Source organism: Hemibagrus wyckioides, linkage group LG13, assembly GCF_019097595.1.
Source record: "Hemibagrus wyckioides isolate EC202008001 linkage group LG13, SWU_Hwy_1.0, whole genome shotgun sequence".
NCBI classification, from domain to species: domain Eukaryota; kingdom Metazoa; phylum Chordata; class Actinopteri; order Siluriformes; family Bagridae; genus Hemibagrus; species Hemibagrus wyckioides.
The window spans coordinates 24,271,138-24,293,180 of record NC_080722.1 but is presented as its reverse complement, the minus strand read 5'-3'; the positions used below and the strand labels follow the sequence as shown (position 1 = coordinate 24,293,180).

The 22,043-nt window shown below is 38.9% G+C and overlaps 2 protein-coding genes across 3 annotated transcripts; one reads left to right on the top strand and one right to left on the bottom strand.

The window, feature by feature from the left end:
- Positions 1-1,152: 1,152 nt before the first annotated feature.
- gdpd3b (glycerophosphodiester phosphodiesterase domain containing 3b) lies at positions 1,153-8,269 on the top strand. The gene is made up of 10 exons (XM_058407279.1): positions 1,153-1,314; positions 1,423-1,465; positions 2,707-2,842; positions 2,928-2,973; positions 3,056-3,174; positions 3,249-3,338; positions 4,918-5,051; positions 6,237-6,296; positions 7,971-8,022; positions 8,132-8,269. Exons 1-10 carry the CDS (start codon positions 1,170-1,172, stop codon positions 8,255-8,257), a joined length of 951 nt encoding a protein of 316 aa, XP_058263262.1. The 5' UTR covers positions 1,153-1,169; the 3' UTR covers positions 8,258-8,269.
- Positions 8,270-8,278: 9 nt separating this feature from the next.
- On the bottom strand, positions 8,279-18,966 carry nif3l1 (NIF3 NGG1 interacting factor 3-like 1 (S. cerevisiae)). Of its 2 annotated transcripts, none has more exons than XM_058407277.1 (7): positions 18,929-18,966; positions 17,836-18,414; positions 17,586-17,739; positions 16,769-16,892; positions 14,669-14,807; positions 10,376-10,459; positions 8,279-8,558 (listed from the first exon to the last, which is right to left on the bottom strand). In XM_058407277.1, the coding sequence occupies exons 2-7, from the start codon at positions 18,398-18,400 to the stop codon at positions 8,374-8,376; spliced, it is 1,251 nt and encodes a 416-aa protein (XP_058263260.1). In that variant the 5' UTR covers positions 18,401-18,414; positions 18,929-18,966; the 3' UTR covers positions 8,279-8,373. The 2 variants fall into 2 exon arrangements, with proteins under 2 accessions (XP_058263260.1, XP_058263261.1); XM_058407278.1 differs by having other exon boundaries at positions 18,898-18,957.
- Between the last annotated feature and the right edge of the window lie 3,077 nt (positions 18,967-22,043).

Below are 22,043 nucleotides of genomic sequence, written 5' to 3'. Positions count from 1 at the left end.
CAGCGCTCTCCGATCAGCAAGCTAGAGCCGACAGCGGCAGGAGAAATGAGGAAGAAAGATCAAATAGAAATCCTCCACTTCTGGGTGACTCTGGATTATGAAATAAAGAAATAATTCTTCTGCTTTAACTCTATACTGTGTTAATGATCTCATCAGCAGTACTTCTACTACAGGTCATCAGTAAGGTGTAAGGGATTCAGGACACTTCGATTTCCGTAAAGCTGCTTTCTGACGATGTCTACAACGTTAAATCAAATCGAATCGAATGGAACATTCCAGGCAAGTTCACATGCCATGACCTTGACTAGTTTAATTCCTTGACTTCTGCCTCAGGTAGAGGTTAGAAGCAGCTTCTCTTGTTTTCCACAAGCTCCACATTCTCAGTGTTGTTGTAGTTGTTGTTTTTATTTGCCACTTGACGGGGGGTTTATGAAAGACAAACTGGGTGAGAGAGGAAGTTCAGGCGTGAAAGCTCCACCCTACTAAAGTTTGTCTCACAGCCTTAAGGTCATTACTTACCCGTGTGTGTGTGTGTGTGTGTGTGAGGGAGTGTGGGATCAGAGATTGTTAAGCGTAATGACCTTTAATGTGTTTACGAGTGGACAGGTGTGCCGCTCTAGAACCAGTAGCAGTACGGACACCCTTCCATGATATTAGTGGTTACGAGTGTTTGTTTTTTTTTTTTAAATGCTTGACCAGTGACCTGTGCTAAATGTCTTTACTGCACCATTTAAGTGCAAACACTCACTTGTCACACATCACTGCTTTAACACACCCATTCAGTCCATACTGATACCATTAACACCATTATTAAGTCCTTTTCAATTATCTTTCTTAGTCATCGAAAGAGCCTTAGCCGAGGAAGTCCTTTTTAAGGCGAGCGACATTACATCAGAGTTGTGTAACTGTGGGAAGCAGCTTTGTGGTGTCCATTGTGATACGCAGCACTTAGACACCAAGATGTGTGCAATAGTGTACAATCTTAGAAAGAGGATACCGCAGTCCTCAGGATTTCAGTCTCATGAAGAGGTCAACACACACACACACACACACATACACTCACAAGGTATAGGTCATGTATGAACAATGTGATCAGACCCAGCGGGCAGTACAGATAAATAAACCTGCCGCTGCACAGTTTCTGAATCATTTCATCATACTAGTGGACCATGGAGGCTGAGCTGGGAGTCGGGGTGTTGGTGGTGTTTGTAGCATTGTACATCTCATGCTCTGTGTATCTGCTGCGTAACCCCATCGTTCTCCACAAGAAGAAACATTTAGCTTTTTACAGCAGACATATTTCTCACAGAGGAGGTGAGTGCTCCAGTTATCTCTGTTTTTTATGAATATTATAAATCTGTTTTTTTGAAGATTTTTGGATCTTACACAGTATTTAGATGCCTTTGTAATCATTTTGGTCAGGTGCAGGTGAAAGGATAGAGAACACTATAGAAGCTTTTACGCAGTAAGTAAGACAGATCTCTCTCTCTCTCTCTCTCATCCATTTCTCCATTCAGGTCAGTCGAGCGTGTCTCAGTTTATAGACTGAACGTATTGAAGGTGCTTTAATCAACACAACAACTAATACAAATAAATTTATCATTACGTTTCCTGATTCTATGATCACTTCATTTCAGTATATTTGATGAATAATGAATAGAATGAAGGTTTGAATTGAGAAAGTTAACAAACATTGATATGTTTATACTGTTTATTCCTTACATAATGTCATTTAAGGATTATTACAGTATGAAACAGTGTATAGTTCATTAAACAGACGCTTTTTTATATTTTATAAAAGTTATATAGAAGACACTTCCAATCAACGTAATGTAGGCTTTAGAGACTTTTCAACCAAGAAAGAAAGAAAGAAAGAAAGAAAGAAAGAAAGAAAGCCGTACATTTTTTGTTTGTTCTTCAGGGGAAGATGATTTTTGTTTTTTCCCACCTTGTGTCATGCAGCTCTCCTAAACTGTATAAATAAAATTTGTAATCAGAAAATTAAAAAAGGAAAGGTAAAAAATGTTTTAAAATGATTATTTTAAGCACACTACACTTGCCTTAAACAACAGACAAACAAAACCTCATAGATTTACCTTTTTATAGACGTGATTTATAATAAAAGGATTTTGATTCATGCACTTTGTAGTAAAAAGAAAATCAAAAAATTCTTTTATAAATAATTTATTATGCAATAAATTATTTATAAAAGAATTTTTTGATTTTCTTTACTAATGACCACTGCTATTAATATTATTAATATAGGGCTATAAAATTCTACTATGAAATAATAATAATAATAATAATAATAATAATAATAATAATAATATTTCAGATTTTTTTTTTACTACTGTTCAAGACACAGTGTAAGAGTTTTAAAGAATCAGGTAGAATTACATTACATAGGCACGCAGCAGGCAGTGGAAGCATGCAAAAAAACAAACATCTTAAACAAATGAGTTTACTTCTGAGATTTAAATAAAACAATGGAGTCCAACTGACGGATATTTCAGAGAAGTGATTTCCAAAGACGGGAAGCAGTGCAGCTGAAAGCCGTGGCATTACGTGATGTGGAAGTGAAAGACTCAGTAGAGGAGGAGCTCAGGGTGTGGGAGAGGAGAGCAGATAGGCGAGAGGATACTATAATAATAACAATAATAATAAAAATATTAATAATAATAATGATGATGATGTTCTCCCCCTCAGTGCAGTGGACGTGGGAACTGAGATGCTGGAACTGGACTGTCATTTAACTCTAGATGGTTACGTTGTGGTGTGCCATGACAAAAACCTTGAAAGACAGACGGGATCTGACGTGGACATCTCCTCGGTTAAATTTCAGGTGTGATTTCCCCAAATTCTTTTCTTCTTTTGCTTTATTTTAATGAAGTTCAGTTTATTATCTTGTTTTCTTCTTTATTGCTTAGGACTTGCCTCTCTATAGAAAGAAGCTTGAGGTCACCTTCAGTGCTGGTAGGTTAGGTCAGATTCCAGTGCAATGAAATGTTAGACTGTGAAGTGTTTGTTTACTAAAAAATATGAAAATGTCCGTCAGGGCGATACAGTATGGGACGAGACCGGAGAATTGCCCTGCTGGAGGACATCTTTAAGAAATTCCCTCAAACGCCGATCAACATCGAGGTGAAACAAAACAACGATCTGCTGATTCAGAAGGTATTTACCGTTTGACCGTATAATAATAATAACCGCTGTTGTTTCAGCTGTAATAACAGTGCTGTGGTCTTTAGGTCTCCTCACTGGTGAAAAAGTACAACAGGGAGAGCATCACTGTCTGGGCCTCAGAAGATTCTCACATCATGGCAAAATGCAGGAAACAGGTACGGAGTTAGACGTGTCTGTGATGTAGACGTGTCTGTGATATAGACGTGTCTGTGATGTAGACGAGTCTGTGATGTAACCATGTCTGTGATGTAGACGAGTCTGTGATATAGACGTGTCTGTGATGTAGATGAGTCTGTGATGTAGGCGTGTCTGTGATGTAGATGTGTCTGTGATGTAGACTAGTATGTGATGTAGATGTGTCTGTGATGTAGACAAGTCTGTGATGTAGATGAGTCTGTGATGTAGACGAGTCTGTGATGTAGACAAGGCTGCGTTGTAGATGTGTCTGTGATGTAGACTTATCTGTGATGTAGAAGAGTCAAATGTAGACTTGTCTGTGGTGTAGATGAGTCTGTGATGTAGACGTGTCTGTGATGTACACGAGTCTGTGATGTAGATGTGTCTGCGATGTAGACGTGTCTGTGATGTAGACATGGCTGTGATGTAGACGAGTCTGTGATGTAAACATGTCTGTGATGTAGACGTGTCTGTGATGTAGGTGAGTCTGTGATGTACACGAGTCTGTGATGTAGACTTGACTGTGATGTAGACATGTCTGTGATGTAGATGAATCTGTGATGTAGACGTGTCTGTGATGTAGACGAGTCTGTGATGTAGACGCGTCTGTGTTGTAGACGAGTCTGTGATGTAGACGCGTCTGTGTTGTAGACATGTATGTGTTGTAGACGAGTCTGTGATGTAGACCGGTCTGTGATGTAGACGCGTCTGTGATCTAGACGTGTCTGTGATGTAGACGTTTCTGTGATGTAGACGAGTCTGTGATGTACACAAGTCTGTGATGTAGATGAGTCTGTGATGTACACGAGTCTGTGATGTAGATGAATCTGTGATGTAGACGAGTCTGTGATGTAGACGAGTCTGTGATGTGCACGAGTCTGTGATGTAGATGAGTCTGTGATGTAGACACGTCTGTGATGTAGACGTGTCTGTGTTGTAGAGAAGTCTGTGATGTAGACGGGTCTGTGATGTAGACGCGTCTGTGATGTAGACGTGTCTGTGATGTAGACGTTTCTGTGATGTAGATGAGTCTGTGATGTACACAAGTCTGTGATTTAGATGAGTCTGTGATGTACACGAGTCTGTGATGTAGATGAGTCTGTGATGTAGACGAGTCTGTGATGTAGATGAGTCTGTGATGTGCACGAGTCTGTGATGTAGATGAGTCTGTGATGTGCACGAGTCTGTGATGTAGACGTGTCTGTGATGTAGACGAGTCTGTGATGTACACGAGTCTGTGATGTAGACGAGTCTGTGGTGTACACGAGTCTGTGATGTAGACGTGTCTGTGATGTAGACGAGTCTGTGATGTACACGAGTCTGTGATGTAGACGAGTCTGTGGTGTACACGAGTCTGTGATGTAGACGTGTCTGTGGTGTACACGAGTCTGTGATGTAGACGAGTCTGTGGTGTACACGAGTCTGTGATGTAGACGTGTCTGTGATGTAGACGAGTCTGTGATTAGTTGCCCAAAGTATGAAAGACTTTCATTATTTCATGTTTAAATGGTGTTTGGTGTTCTATATACTGACTGACTTGTGAAACTGCGTACCCAGAATCCCTTCATGCCGTACAGCTTCACAGTTAGACGGGGAATCCTTCTTCTAGCACTCTACTACACTGGACTTCTGCCCTTCTGCCCTCTGGGAGAAAGTCTACTCCAGTTCTACCTGCCCAGAGTGTTTAACAGGTCAGTAGCTGTAAAGGACCAGAGCTTTAGGTTTTCTACCCAGTCGGGTTTATTTTCTCTGCAAGTTCAGACTTTCTGTATGAGAAGAGCTTGAAGATGTTTGTGTGGCTGATGGTGAAGTGATGAACAGATGATGTCATAAAGGCTGACTGAACACTCTAATAATAGATATGTAGGAACAACACATCGCTCTTTTTATAGAGTCTTATATGACAGATATGACATGGATATGACAGATGACAGACATGACACAGATATGACACGGCTGTGACACAAATATGACAGGGATATGACATGACTATGACAGGGACATGACAGATGACAGATATGAAACAGATATGACACAAATACGACACAACTATGACACAGATATGACACGGATAGGACATAGAGGGAGAGGACACAGGTATGACAGTGATATGACACGATACAGATATGACAGGGATATGACACAGATATGACAGGGATATGATCCAGACATGTCACAGATATGACACAGATATGACACAATAATGAAATGTTCTTTAGTGAAAGTAAAGCAATCTTCACATTCTGTAACAGACACAACACAACAATTATGTTCTGTATTAAACGTAAAGAAAACCCCTTTTAAGCCATCTTACCATCTTATGAGACACAAATTTTTTGCTTCAGTAGCTGCCACTTTTTATTCAGAACCTAATGCATTTGATTCAGTTTCTAATGCATTTTATTCAGGACCTAATGCATTTGATTCAGTGATTTTGTGTGTGTGTGTGTGTGTGTATGTGTGTATGTATATCTGTGTATGTGTGTGCGTGTGTGCGAATGTGTGTGACATTATGATGCATGTACAATGACGCAGTGTGCATTGACTCTATAGCAGAAGGTCAACCAGGTATCATGGATACTGAAAAACCGGACATACTAGTCCTTTAGCATCCTGTTTTTCACCTACTGTAGAGAAGAGCAGTATGGAAATCCAGACGCAGCTGACTGAACCCCAGACTCCCTCACTTACAACAGTGTCTGGTCTCATTAATGCTCTCGTGAGTCATGACCCTCCTAGAAGGGTGGAGCTTATCACAGAGGCAGAGGGAGGAATAAATCTGGAGTGGGATGCTTAAAAAACACACACGAGTGTGATAATCATGTACTGCACACACACGTGCAAAAGATTTACGCGCTCTGTATTTACTCTTACAGGGGTTATATTCCTGAGGAGTCTTTTCTTAAGAGCAGAGTTGTGGTCTCTCTCATTGAAAAGTAAGTCAGACATTTTATTCTGGTTTAATGTGTGCCTTAATGTGTGAATGAGTGTCTGTGTGTGTGTGCGTATATGTATGTTTGTGTGAATGAGTGTACGAGTGTGTGTGTGTGTGTATGAGTGTCTATGTATGTGTGTGTGTGTGTGTGTCTATGTATGTGTGTGTGCGTATATGTATGTTTGTGTGAATGAGTGTACGAGTGTGTGTGTGTGTGTGTGTATGAGTGTCTATGTATGTGTGTGTGTGTGTATGAGTGTCTATGTATGTGTGTGTGTGTGTCTATGTATGTGTGTGTGTGTGTGTGTGCGTATATGTATGTTTGTGTGAATGAGTGTACGAGTGTGTGTGTGTGTGTGTATGAGTGTCTATGTATGTGTGTGTGTGTGTGTGTGTCTATGTATGTGTGTGTGTGTGTGCGCGTATATGTATGTTTGTGTGAATGAGTGTACGAGTGTGTGTGTATGAGTGTCTATGTGTGTGTGTGTGTGTGCGTATATGTATGTTTGTGTGAATGAGTGTACGAGTGTGTGTGTGTATGAGTGTCTATGTATGTGTGTGTGTGTGTGTGTGTCTATGTATGTGTGTGTGTGTGTGTGCGCGTATATGTATGTTTGTGTGAATGAGTGTACGAGTGTGTGTGTGTGTATGAGTGTCTATGTGTGTGTGTGTGTGTGCGTATATGTATGTTTGTGTGAATGAGTGTACGAGTGTGTGTGTGTATGAGTGTCTATGTATGTATGTGTGTGTGAATGAGTGTACAAGTGTGTGTGTGTATACATTTATGTATGTGTGTGTGTGTGTCTATGTACACTACCAGTCAAAAGTTTGGACACACCTTCTAATCCCATGGTCTTTCCTGATGTTTACTTCTTTCTACATTGTAAAACAATGCTGAAGGCGGCTGAAATCCACAATAATGTCGTTTGAACAGTTGATATTGAGATATGTCTGCTACTGATGCTCTGTAAAGCCTTCATAACGCCTCTAATCTGAGGTGCTGTTAATTGGTGATTTCTGAGGCTGGTCACTCTAAATGAACTTCTCCTCTGCAGCAGAGGTCAGTTTTGGTCTTGTTTTACTGGGATGGTCTTCATGTGAGCCAGTTTCATCATGGTGCGTGATGAGTTTTGCAAATGCACTTGACAATACTGTTCTTGCAAGAACTATTCCAGAACACCTGACCTTCGTGTCTTAAAATAACAACTGACTGTTTTTTGTTGTCGTTACATATGGATTACTGAAGTCCATGTGTGTTATTTCATAGTTTTGAAATCTCCAGTATTGTTCTAGAATGTAGAAAATAAATCCCTAAACAAAAAACACTGAATTAGAAGGTGTGTCCAAACTTTTGACTGGTAGTGTATGTATGTTTGTGTGAATGAGTGTACAAGTGTGTGTGTGTATGTGTGTGTGTTTGTGCAGGTGTATGTATGTATTTGTGTGCACATATGTGTGCATGTATGTATATGTGTATGAGTGTAGTAGTGTGTGTGCTTGTGCGTATGCATATGTATGTAGGCGTGTGTGTGTGTGTGTGTGTGTGTGTGTGAATGAGTATTTGTGAGAGTGTATGAGAATGTGTGTGAATAAGTGTATGAGTTTGTATGTGTGTGAATGGGTGCATGATGCCCTGTGATATAAAGGGTTCACTGTATTTTTTCTTCTTCCCCAGACTGACTATGAGAAAGTCATTGCTAGAGCACTTGGTGAAGCGAGGCATGCAGGTGTGTGTGTGTGTGTGTGTGTCAGTTTCTTTCCTCTGTAATCACTATTAAATCACACGGCTGTGAAACACTCCATGCACTGAGATGACCTGTGCTCTTTGGTCCTCAGGTTCAGCTGTTCGTGTGCAACAACGAGGAGGACATCGCTGCGGCCTTCGCGGTCGGCGCTACGGGAGTGATGTCCGATTACCCCACTGTCCTGTCAGACTACCTACAAAAACATCCCTCTGTTTAAAGTAAAAAAAGGTGACCAGTGTTGTATACAGTAATCATGTTTATTCCTTTGAAATCATTTTCCAATGTTTAATATCTCCAGTAGAGTTCAGAGTGTGAGATCAGGAGATCAGGAGATCACATGACCTGCAGCGGGTCTCTGTCTTTTTGGGAGATGATCACGCTAACAGAGTCTGGGAGACGTGCGGCGAGCCTCTCCTTAAACACAGGGAGGAAACCCCTCTCGCTGTTACTGTGGTCACTCAGAATCACACTCGTGCCTTTAGACACAGCATCCAGCACCTCGTGATGAGACATTTCACCTGAGAAATAAAACACACACACACACACACCATTTTCAGCTCTGAATGCACGGGGGATTCTTGTCTTTTGTCATTAATATTACTAATTTTGTGTGCTGTTGATTAAATACAACTATACACTAATCAGCCATAACATTATGACCACTGAGAGGTGAAGTGGATAACACTGATGATCTCCTCATCATGGCACCTGTTAGTGGGTGGGATATATTAGGCAGCAAGTCAACATTTTGTCCTCAAAGTAGCGAGTTTGATGAAAGCGCCAAATTGTGATGGCTGGATCAGAGCATTTCCAAAACTGCAGCTCTTGTGGGGTGTTCCCCGTCTGCAGTGGTCAATATCTATCAAAAGTATCCATTAAGTATTGTTGGTATTCTTTGAGTCCTGTATGTATCCTTTAAGCCCTCTAAGTTGCGAGGTGGGGCCTCCATGGACTTATTTTGGTGCCAGATCCCACAGCACACCTTCATGGATCCAGAGGAGTCCAAGCCTCGACGGGTCAGGACTGTTTTGGCAGTAAAAGGGGGACCAACACAATATTAGGCGGGTGGTCCTAATGTTATGTCTGATCAGTGTATACTAAATATACAGTATACTATGGATAAGCAGTATGGTAATGACCATGATGACGTATGATACACATGTATAGAAATTTCACACGATCACCCTGATCAACCGCATCTTGTAGGAAATTAATGCAAATCTTCAGTCAAGCCACTCTAAGACATTGTCCATTGTTAAAAAGCGCTATACAAATAAACTGAATCGAAATGGTTTGCTAATCAGCATTCTGGTGGATTTTTGATCTCGTCTCCAACAGTAACTCAGTACTGAGCTCAGGGTTTGTGTGGAGGCAAGCTGTAAATTCATTTCAGATCAGGATTTAAAGCTATTTATCATTAACATTAGCATCTGCATCGTCAGTGTGTGGGAGGGAAATCCAAAACCAGTTCACTTCTCTTCAATTCATTGTTTTTTAACGGATACGTTTCCTACACGACAGTAGAATATCCTCTGAGAGAAGTTAAATGTGCTGATAAATCTGCTTAAACGCATCAACACCCACACAAATGGACCACGCTCCAAGATAGAATTTGTTTCCAATTTGTTTCCTCATTTACTCCAAGAGAGAAGAAACCAATTGCGCCGGGTTTTTTAATTCAGACTATTCTCCATTTTAAAAAGACTCGCTGCTTTTCTTCAAGAGCCAGACATCATTCTGCCGAACCAGGAAGTGTGATCGGTTACAGATCTCTAGGACTGACAAGATAGAGAAATTAAACCTGTCACAATCAGAATTATTAACACACGTTAATTAATAAACGCTAAACGAACCTTAATTATAAACACGCTTATGAACGGTTTATTTATGTCAATTCTTGCTGTTTGGATCATCATCACGTCCACAGTTGAAGTAAAGACACCAGAGGATCTCAACTTGCTCACAGATAAAAATAACAGAATGTGCAAATCCAAAATCTCGTTGAGACTCGTTGAGACGGAGGACTTGATTTACATAGATTTGCATTTTACATAGTCTCCATAGTTAAGTGGGCAACATTTTATCGCTTACTTCGCTGTATTAGTTCTAGGAAAATTTTAACCTAGCAGCTTCAACATATTTTTTTTCTTTTTTTAAATTATTTCTTTATTTATTTATTTCGAGCTTAAATAAAATGAAGTAAAATTACACCGTAAATGTTAAACTGTTTTTGTCTTCGAAAACATTTTGTATTGTATTCTCACTTTAGATCAAATAAAGAAAATTCCCTATGACAGAACTGTCTGTGTGTGTGTGTGTGTGTGTGTGTGTTTACCGGTGATGTAGAGGTCTGCTTTCACACCCTGCAGAACTGAAGCTCCTGAGCCAGCACACACAGCTACACTCTTCACCACAGAATCTGAAATATTAACAGAAAGACACGCCGGCTTTAATAACTGTAAACAACACACCCGGTTTCAGTCAGGTGCTAGCCACCTCCTTCCTCCTTAGAATTGTTTACCTCTTGTTTTGCATGCTTTCTTAGAATTGAACAGAGGTGGACAGTAAAGAAGTACATTTACTTGAGTACCGTACTTAAGTACACTTTTTGAGTATCTGTACTTTACTTGAGTATTATTTTTTCTGGATACTTTTTAATTTAACTTCACTATATTTGAAAGACAAATACTCTACTTTATACTCCACTACATTTCTGTCCAGGTCATTGAGTAGAAAGTAGTTACATTAATCATAGGATGATTTTTTTCACTCTTGTAGCGTCACATGTTGTAAAGTTCATTGGTTTTCCATAATTTTTTTAACTCAATTGCTGACAAAATGGACAAATATATGCTTTGTATATTATACACCACCAATGCATTGGTAATGATGTCAGTTAACACACAAAAACGTATGCTGTGTCCAAATTCTCATACGATGTGTCCTAAATAGTATTCAAAAATAGAATTAGTATGCCCCAAATCATAGCATACTGAGAGTATACTCTCAGTATACTAAGAGTATTCCAAAAATTCCTGGATGGTCTACTACTTCCAGTAGAAATTCAAAGTGCAGAACAATGCACACTGTAACGGGTAATATTGCCCACAACGCATTGCACACGGGGGAGGAGCCTGGACAATGGTGTAAATGCATATTAAAACGGTGTAAATGAATTGTGGAAATATATATAACTCTTTGTTAAAGCAGTGTTGCTGTTGGGTGGTTGTACAGCTACAGTTGTGTAGCTGGGTTTTAAAGCAGGTTAGATTTTTTTTTCTGACCAGTCTTCATTTACAGACCATTTGATTGAAATGTGCACGAGTGGATACACATAGGTACATGTGTACAGGTACATCTCAAAATTTAGAATATCATGAAAAAGGTCAATATTTTTTGTCGCTCAGTTCAGAAAGTGAAACCCATATATTATATAGATTCATTACACATAGAGTAAAATATTTCAAGCCTTTATTTCTTGAAATTGTGATGATTATGGCTTATAGATAAGGAAAACCCAAAATTCTGTGTCTCAGAGAATTAGAATATTGTGAAAAAGTTCAATACTGGAAAGTCATGGTGTCAAACCCTAATCGGCTAATTACCTCAAAACACCTGCAAAGGTTTCCTGAGCTTTTAAATGGTCTCTCAGTCTGGGTCAGTAGGCTACACAATCATGGGGAAGACTGCTGACTTGACAGTTGTCCAGAAGACAGTCATTGAAACCCTCCACAAGGAGGGGAAGCCACAAAAGGTCATTGCTAAAGAAGCTGGTTGTTCACAGAGTGCTGTATCCAAGCATATTCGTACAAAGTTGAGTGGAAGGAAAAAGTGTGGTAGGAGAAGGTGCACCAGCAAAAGGGATAACCGCAGCCTTGAGAGGATTCTCAGGCAAAATCCATTCAAGAATTTGGGGGAGCTTCAGACGAATCCTAGACATGGCCTACAAATGTCGCATTCCTCGTGTCAAGCCACTCCTGAACCAGAGACAACGTCAGAAGCATGTTACCTGGGCTGTGGAGAAAAAGAACTGGACTGTTGCTCAGTGGTCCAAAGTCCCAGAGTCTGGAGTAAGAGTGGAGAGGCACAGAATCCATGTTGCTTGAAGTCCAGTGTGAAGTGTCCACAGTCAGTGATGATTTGGGCTGCCATGTCATCTGCTGGTGTTGGTCCACTGTGTTTTCTGAAGTCCACAGTCAACGCAGCCATCTTCCAGGAAATCTTAGAGCACTTCATGCTTCCTTCTGCTGACAAGCTTTATGGAGATGCTGATTTCATTTTCCAGCAGGACTTGGCACCTGCCCACACTGCTAAAGGTACCATAAGCTGGTTCAATGACCATGGTGTTACTGTGCTTGATTGGCCAGCAAACTCACCTGACCTGAACCCCATAGAGAATCTATGGGGTATTGTCAAGAGGAAGATGAGAGACACCAGACCCAACAATGCAGATGACCTGAAGGCTGCTATCAAAGCAACCTGGGCTTCCATTACACCTGAGCAGTGCCACAGGCTGATTGCCTCCATGCCACGCCGCATTGATGCAAAAGGAGGCCCAACCAAGTATTGAGCGCATAGAAACGAACATACTATTCAGAAGTCTGACATTTCTCTTTGAAATATCCTTTTTTATTGATCTTATGTAATATTCTAATTTTCTGAGACACAGAATTTTGTGTTTTCCTTATCTGTAGGCCATAATTGTCACAATTTCAAGAAATAAAGGCTTGAAATATTTCACTCTATGTGTGATGAATCTATATAATATATGGGTTTCACTTTCTGAACTGAGTGACAAAAAATATTGACCTTTTTCATGATATTCTAATTTTTTTGTTGGGGGTGGTAGGAGTGTTAAATTAAAAATGAAAATGATTATACCTGTCTTTTTTGTCAATTCAGTTGTTTGATTTCTATAGGTTTTGTAACATTCTAAAAGCTCTTAATTCCACAGATACTACAAACTGGTCAGTATATTCACTAGGGTGCTACAAAAGGTACTGTAAGTATTGCATACAACAATAATAAAACAATGCGTTGACATTTACTTTTGATACTTAAGTACTTTTAAAAACAAGTACCTCTGTACTTTTACTTAAGTAAAAATCTGTCTTTACAACTTTTACTTGTAATGGAGTAATGTTTGACCAGTAGTATTTGTACTTTCAGTCAAGTAAGGAAGTTGTGTACTTCGTCCACCTCTGGAATTGAAATAGCCTCTAAACAAAAAATCCCTTAATTGTATCTATGTTCTATTTATCGGTCTCTTTACATTCTTGATGAACATTTGAGTGAGACACAGTATATACAGCGAAAAAGAAAATGAACTCAGCACTGTTTGTCTAAATTGTGCTCTATTCCTTCATTGTGAAAAGTTGGTTATTGACATGTAACTCTTCCATAAAAGTAAAGAAGGAAAATATATATATATATACTTAATAGTTTACAAATAGTTTATTTGAACCCTTTCTCTGAGCAAACTTTAATAACTTATGACCTTATCTTGGAATAATTGATCCTATAGCCCTCTCTGTCTCTCTCCTTTTTCTCTCCGTCACTCTCTCAAGCTCCAGCAAGTTAATCATGATAAAGTGAAGTAGACCAGACTCGAAACTCAATAACGGTTATGACACGGACTGAGCCTAGTGCTATAGTCTGAACTCTCCTTTTTTTAGTAAGTCTGAATGCTCCAGATTCAGCCTTGCACAGGAAAGAGATAAAAGGAATTTTTTATTTGGTCAAAGTCCCTGCTCAACTTATAAAATAAAATAAAATGAAATGAAATGAAATGAAATGAAATGAAATGAAATAAAAAAGAAAAGGAAAGGAAAGAAAAATAAAATAAAATAAAATAAAAAAGGAAAGGAAAGAAAAGAAACATAAAAGAAAAGAAAAGAAAAGAAAAATACAATAAAATAAAATAAAAAAGAAAAGGAAAGAAAAAGAAAAAGAAAAGAAAAATAAATGAACATAAAATACAAATTATATGATTAGCAAAATAAATAAAATTTATTATTAATGTAAAATAAAATGATATAAAAGAAGTAAACAGTGAAGAAAAAAAGACATAATGGAAAAAAAAAACTTATACTTGTATTTAAAAATAAATACAATTAACATAAAACAAAATAAAATGCCTCAGTCATTATTAAAGAAAAAATGTTGTGTTATGCTGTGTATTTCTATAACGTCGCTTTGGGACAATGCCCATTGTTAAAAGCTCTATACAAACAAAACAGAACTGATTCGAATTAAAACTTGAGCATGTCAAGGATCTTACAAAAAGAAAAGAAACAAAGTGCCGTGTGTCTGAGCTGAGTGAGATTATAGGCTGTAAAAGCACCAGATGGAGGAGAAGTAGATTAACAATTTGCTGAAAGGACACAGAAAAATAAAGCAGTGTACTGTGAGGCAGAGAGTGAACGTTTCAATTAAATGACATAACTCGTGTAAGACAGCTGGTTAAATAAAGAAATCCTACTAAAAGTGTCCTTTAGATCAGGACCAGGTTCTTTTTCTACAAAATCACAAATTTAGAATTTTCAGATAAAGTCTGCTTCACACCTTACAGATATATTACTGAAATAAATGAAAAAATATATTTTTAACAATGGATGATCATCCTTACCTAATGTTTTCTGATTTCCCAGAGCCAGTCTGAGGTAAGGCAGCCCGAGGTGTTTCTTCACCCTCTGGAGGGCCGAAGCCGTGGACATCGGCTCATCCAGTACAGCGTGACGTCCTTGACCGCAGCCTAGTAAGGGAGGCTACAGATAAACACAGTGAGAGGGACAGCTTCCTTGTTGTACTGACCACATGATTATACGAACATCAGCAATAAAATCTCTGTTTTCTAACCCTCAGGAGGCTTTTTTTCTCCCATTTCCTTTCTCAGGAGACTTAAGGTGTGTTAAGGAAATATTAAACATCGTGTATTTTAAACTTCAATGATTTTAAAATACCATGATATAATACATTCTCAGTATATTGGAAATATACTAACAAATTCTTACATTTAAATAAAATATGCTTAGAAATATATATTTATCATTATTTATACTTACCACCTGCCAAGCATAATTAAAATGAATTGAATTTAAAGTTAGTTTGTGTGTTGCGTTTAACACTGGACATGGGTGTAAAGGAATATATCAATTTTACGATAAGAAAAATTTTACATTTTAATTTTTTTTTTGCATTTGTTAAAATAGCTATATAAATATAATAATAATAATAATTTAAAAAAATTAAAAGAACTAAATTAAAAATTATGTTTTAAAGACACATATTAATACAAAATATAATTAAATAGAATTAAATTTAATATTTAGCTAAATGTAACAAGAATTAACAAAAATCAGTATTATATTTGACATTTTTCTAAAAATATATTAAAATTATTTGAGTGGATTACATTAAAGCACAATTCAATTAATCATTAATCAATCTTTAATCATTATTTCTATAACTCCCCTAAGGCTATTGGGGAGAAAAAAAGGATGGCCTGAGAACTGGAACGAGAACTGCTGGTTTTACATAAACAAAAATACTGACCTCAACCATATAAGCTCCTCCGAGTTGAGGCACATTTGCATTCACGCATCAGTCTTTCATCCATTTGCTTTGCGCTGTTATGTTACTTTTGCGGCTGTCTTCAGAAAGAGTTTAGAAAGACACTCAACGTAAACAACGCAAACTTTGCTTTAGAGAGACTGTACACGGATCCTCAAAGCCAAGAGAATGACCGTGAAAACCCCACACGCACCTCCTGGCTACTGGAATCAAATTTTGTACACATGTACAATCCATGACTCTGAAGTAGGCTACCAATTTTGATGCTCGTATCTCAGTAGGAGGAGCTTAAACCGTCAGTTTTGCACCTTTAATGGGATTTCCATCGATGACTTATTGATTAGTTGAACACAAAGCCAGCACTGGCCAATCAGCTTTCAGTATGCATTTGATTTACAGAGTTGCCTTCAACCAAAACACAAACCCTCTATGTAACATTACATTAATTGGCCACTAGGGGCGCTACACGCAAAGCAGTGCTTGCATCCCAGTGATTGCTGCTTGAGCTTATATTTATTAATAGTGCAAACAAAACCTTCTGTGTATTATCTATATGTTTTATCTTTTCAAATTTGCACAATACCTTCTCAGATACAACCGTCTTAAAGGTGTGTTCACACATGCAACGAGTTTGCCTCGACAAAGACTGTGTCTATTCAACTAGAGCAGGTGACGTCTAGGAACATGAGCAACATCAAACGCTGGAGGCCGGATGAGGGCGTGTCCACACCAAGGACGTGAAAAAAAACGAGATACAACTGTCTTAGAGTTATGTAAAGGTGTGTTCACACATGCAACGAGTCGCAGCGACAAAGACCATTTCTATTCAACTAGAGTGAGTGACATCTAGGAACGTGAGCAACATCAAACGCAGGAGACCGGATGTGGGCGTGTCCACATCAGCGACGTGACAAAATCAAGATAAGTTCATGCAAATACGGAGCGGCTTGCTACAGCGACTACAAATGGGAGTGAAGACTGCGAGAAAACAGGATGCTCTGTTTGACTGATTTGAGTTGCACTGGTAAATGTTACTAAGGCAACCAGGCGTAGCCTAGTGGTGACTACACAGTAGAGCAATTGGTGACTTTGCAATGGAAGTCGATCGAGCAGCAATTAAAGTCAGTCTATAAGGTGTAAGTACGGCACATTTTACCTGCTGGACCTGTGTGATGTTGAGAGACTGGCTGGCTGTAGCGCTGTTTAATATAGCCTGAACAGCAGGGGTCAGTTCTGAGCTGGAACAGGTCAGGATCACATGCTGTGCCTCTTGTTCAGTCCTGAAAACACACATGAACAAACGTTACTGAACCAGACCAGGTCTAAATATTAGCAACCTAGGAAGTCTTATATTGCTGCCATGTCAGGGATGGTAAGCAAAAACACCATGGAACTGTAGTGGGCACCTGAGTACCTGTGTCAGGTAACTTAACCCTCAAACATCTAGGCATGCTGTATGACTTGATTCTGTTTAATATAACTTTTAATATTACCCTATACCAGGTCTATAGTCATACTTTATATAATTATTCTGCCAATATTACTCTGAAACCATTCACATGACCGGCACAAGAGGTCACAACGCTATGTAGCCAGAAGTATATGGACACCTGACAGTCACGCTCATATATCGATATACCCATTCCCAAACCGTGGAGATGGTCCTCCATTGGCATCAAAACAGCTTTTAATCTTCTGTGAAGGATTTTCACTAGATTTTGGACTGTAGCTGTGGAGATTTCTCCCTATTCAGCCACAAAGACACGCCCTGATGCGAGATGTCAGAATGTCTGGTGCACCACTGGCTTTAAAGTTCACTGGGATAGAGGCCAGAGCTTTATGGACTTGGGCTGTGGGGATTTGGGATCACTCAGCTACAAGAGCATTAGTGAGATGATGTTGTGTGAGGTCTGAGGTGCACTCGGGGTGTTCCAGGTCAACCATAAGAACAACTCATATCTATGCCCACATACCTTAATATGTTGTACTGAAAGGTTTCATTATTTTCTGTCTTTATGTCCTTCAAGATATTATTGAGCTCTTCTTCATTTCTGGCTGTAAACTCCAGTCTGTGCTTTTGGTAGCCGCTACAGTGAGCCTGTTTTAACACGGACACTTGTCCTCTACCTGTAAATAAAAAAAAATACATTTGTGATTAATAAAAAGAACCAGAGCACATTGTTGTGATGTACCCGGGATTAGATCTGAATCAAAACAACCAACCTACGCCTTCTATCAACCAGTCGTTAAGGCCGTCTTTCACGCTATCCCATGACGTATGAGGCGAGAAGACAGCTATGCCACTTTCTATAGCTCTGATGGCCAACTGCTGTTTCCAGTCCTTTTGAACAAGTCGTTTAAAAGGACGGAAAAGAGGTGGGTGGTATGAAACGATGAGGTCACATGTCATCGCTTCAGCTTCATCCATAACATCAGCAGTCAGATCATTGGTGAGCAGGATCGTCTTGACTGGACGCTGTTTGCTCGGTTCCACCAACAGACCAACATTATCCCAAGATTCGGCTAATGAGAGTGGAGCAAGCTGCTCTAGAACTTCCAGGACTGTCTTTAAATCCATCGAAGGAGGAGACTGAGAGAAACAACGAGAAGACAGAACAAAACTGGGAGTGTAAAATGAATGGCAGGGTGAATGATGGGATGTTTTAAAGGTTGCTCTCAGGAAGTGGTGTTTTCTTTGGAGGGCAGTGCTCGAGAGGCGATTCAACTGAGACAGGCTGCAGTTCAACCTGAAGGAACTTCTCGAGATGTTCACAGACCTAGAAAACATGGATGACGTCACTTCTGTGAAAGAATAGGGAAACAATGATAAAATTAATACAATTTTTTACATACACTAACGACAGGATTTTTAAAGGTGGATCGGGGCTCACTAAAAAGATATAATACAGTTTACTTCATTCCATTTAGATGAAATTTACTTAATTCAAAACGATCTCTGTCTTAATATTTTGTAAAACTAACAGAACCAATAACTTCTTTTAAATGGCTGAATGCAATTCGGCTTCCTAGCAGACACGGAGTGCACTAAGTAGAGTACACGCGCTGTTAGCATGAACCCTACGCAGTGCATGTGTATAGGGAGTGCTAAGCGATTTGACATTGAGCCCTTATTTGGCTAGCACGCGAGCTACCACCAGCTAAGCAAGCCTTACAAAAAGCAAGTGTTAAGTAGACTGTTTGCACACAAAATGGATGCACACTATAATTACAGATAAAACCCGTTTGTTTATAGCAAAGTGAAATGCAAACTAAAAATAAACTAACTTAAAATATCGGAATCGCAACACCATCTTACCAGCAGTGACACTGCTAACGCTTCCGGTGGGCGGGTCTTTGAAAACAACGACAACTCTGATTGGATGAATAATCATATAACGTTAACAGTCACAACAGTACCAAAATAAGTCAAACATATTTAATAGATAGATAGATAGATAGATAGATAGATAGATAGATAGATAGATAGATAGATAGATATGTATTACATTACAATGCTGCACATTTACATCATACATACACATATACATGTATATCCTCTTGTTTGGGTATGTACTGATGATCTCTGGCTAAATTACTCACCTCCGCCTCCATACACCCATAGCTGACTCTAAATAGCTAAGAGTGATGTGTGCCACTAAACCAGCTGTGCTGCTGAATAGCACTGGGTCATGAAAGAGGCAAGAGCAGATTAAATTGGATTAATGGGATAGACAGCAAGAGTGCAGGAACATCCTGGATGTATCACAATATCTTCTTACAGTGGACAGTTGCCAAAGCTTGTGCATCCAATCACATATTTTACCTCTAATAAATTACCCTGTTGCTGAATTCTGACAAATGTGCATGGTGCATGACAGATGTGAAAGAGACGCAGGATGAATAATTGACACTGTAAGCCTCTGATAGCCAGCTGGCAATATTTGTATTCGTATTCGTTTAGGATTAGCAAAATTGTGCATTTCTATATTTAGACCTCAGGCATAACTCTAGACTTAGTTAGAATTAGCGCTCTTCATGCAGTAAAACACTGGCAGTATACAAGACAGCAATGCACGAGAAAAAAAAACATTATTTCCCTCTTCAGTCCACATTTTCTATCCCTGTTTTGGGCTAGAAAGGAATTGAACCCTGACAAACCTTGCCTTGGATGTTTCTACTAAAAGAAAAAAAAAACATCAGCCGAGGTGTGAACTACACGCAAGGTCATTTGCATGATCTGAGCAGCGCATCGAGTCAATCCTCCATGTAAATACAGATGTAGCTTTGGACTGTGCCAAACAAGTAAAAGTAACTTTCCAATTGTAAATGTGAAATGTGTTTTAAATCCACAAAAGCTGTTTTATCACAGCAGCAAGAGGGCTGTTATCCTGACAGTTCCTGAGATTCACTACAGACTCATGCACAAGAAATCTATATCAAGCAACTGACATTTTATTATTTGCTCCATCAATCCAAACAGTATTCAAAGAAGCCACAGACATTTCGATAGAGTAACAAACTATTGCTAGAATTAGAATTGCATATATCAGGTTCGTACTGACTCATATCAGAGCTGCTTGTCCAATCAAGAACTATCTGCTGTATAAAAGAGTGATATTATACACGTACAGGCAGATTTGTCAGATTTGCATTTCATTCATTCCTCCCCACTGACCCTTTCATCCTAAACCGGCTCATTCCTCAACTGTCTGATCCACATTTTAAGTGTAGTGGAATCAAAGCCGGTTATTCCTATTTGGCTTCTGGGAATCAAATCATGTCTCGAAAAGGGAAGAGTAGCTGTACAGAAGAAGTACACTCAGCTTAGTGGCCATGCTGGTGTATGATGCCGGGTCATGGCAGAGAGAAGGGCGGATTAATTTGGATTAATGAGTTGGAGAGAGAACAGAAATGTCCTGGATTGGGGGCATGAGACCCAAATCAAGTGCAAATGCAGTATTATCAGCCATGTGATATCTTTCTCTTACACATACTTAGCATTCTCTGCATTAATTGATCATCCTTGACTGATTGTCAATGCATTACATGGTATCTTTAGGCATGGATGGTTGCCTTTACCTTTTTGATCTTTGAATGTTAAACTGAATCGATTTGAACTAAACGCAACTGTACTCACCTGATCAACTGTACTCACCTGATCTGATCAGAGCAAGCATGTATGTGATTAGAGATTTAAACATCACAGATTATCAGCTAATCCTTGCCCAGTTTTGTATCAGATCAGGTCTTGGTCTCGGTTTTATTACATGCTCTGAGTACAGCTTTAGTCAGCTACAAAGACAGCCAGATCCAGGGCAGTTTGGGATTTTAGTTCTCAGTAATCACGCTTTCCCTTCCTGTTGATCTCTGGCAAGTTCTCTCTGTTTGAGATTTTTGTACTGCTTAATGCTTAATTCGGTCACCCTAAGTGACCTTTGTTAAGACGATGAGGCAGCAGCAATATTCATGGCTGGCTTGAATTATTCCAACATTCCTCCCTGACTCGGGGTTGTCTTCTGTATGTATTGTATTAATATTAAATTTGCACTGATAATGTTCATTTTTTTTCATGATGTTAGGCTAAAAGCAGTGCAAGATTATTCATGTGCTGAATGCAAAATAAAAATAATAGTAAATAATGTATTCAGTCAGAAAGTGCCATAGTGGGAGATATTACACATACAGTACAGTACTCTAAAATATTAATGTAGTCTAAGTAAGAATAATAATATTATTTAAACATTGTATGTGGTCAGAAAAGTGATGTCATGGGAGATATTGCACAAAAGTTACAAGGAGTCTGATATCAGATCTATTCATCAGTCAGACTCTGATATCAGATCTATTCATCAGTCAGACTCTGATATCAGATCTATTCATCAGTCAGAGTCTGATATCAGATCTATCCATCAGTCAGAGTCTGATATCAGATCTATCCATCAGTCAGACTCTGATATCAGATCTATCCATCAGTCAGATTCTGATATCAGATCTATCCATCAGTCAGACTCTGATATCAGATCTATCCATCAGTCAGAGTCTGATATCAGTTATAATCATCAGTTAAAGTCTGATATCAGTTCTATTTATCAGTCTGACTTTGATATCAGTTCTATCCATCAGTCAGAGTCTGATACCAGTTATATTTATCAATCAGCATCTGATATCAGTTTTATCTATCTGATATCAGTTCTATCCTGAGTCTGATATCAGATCTATCTATCAGTCATAGTTTATATTAAATCTATCCATCAGTTAGAGTCTGATATAAGTTATATTCATCTTTCTAAGTCGGACATCAGTTCAATCGATATCAGAGTCTGATATCAGTTCTGTCTATCAATCAGAGTCTGATATCAGTTCTATTCATCAGTCAGAGTCTGATATCAGTTCTATCCATCAGTCAGAGCCTGGTATTAGTTCTATCCATC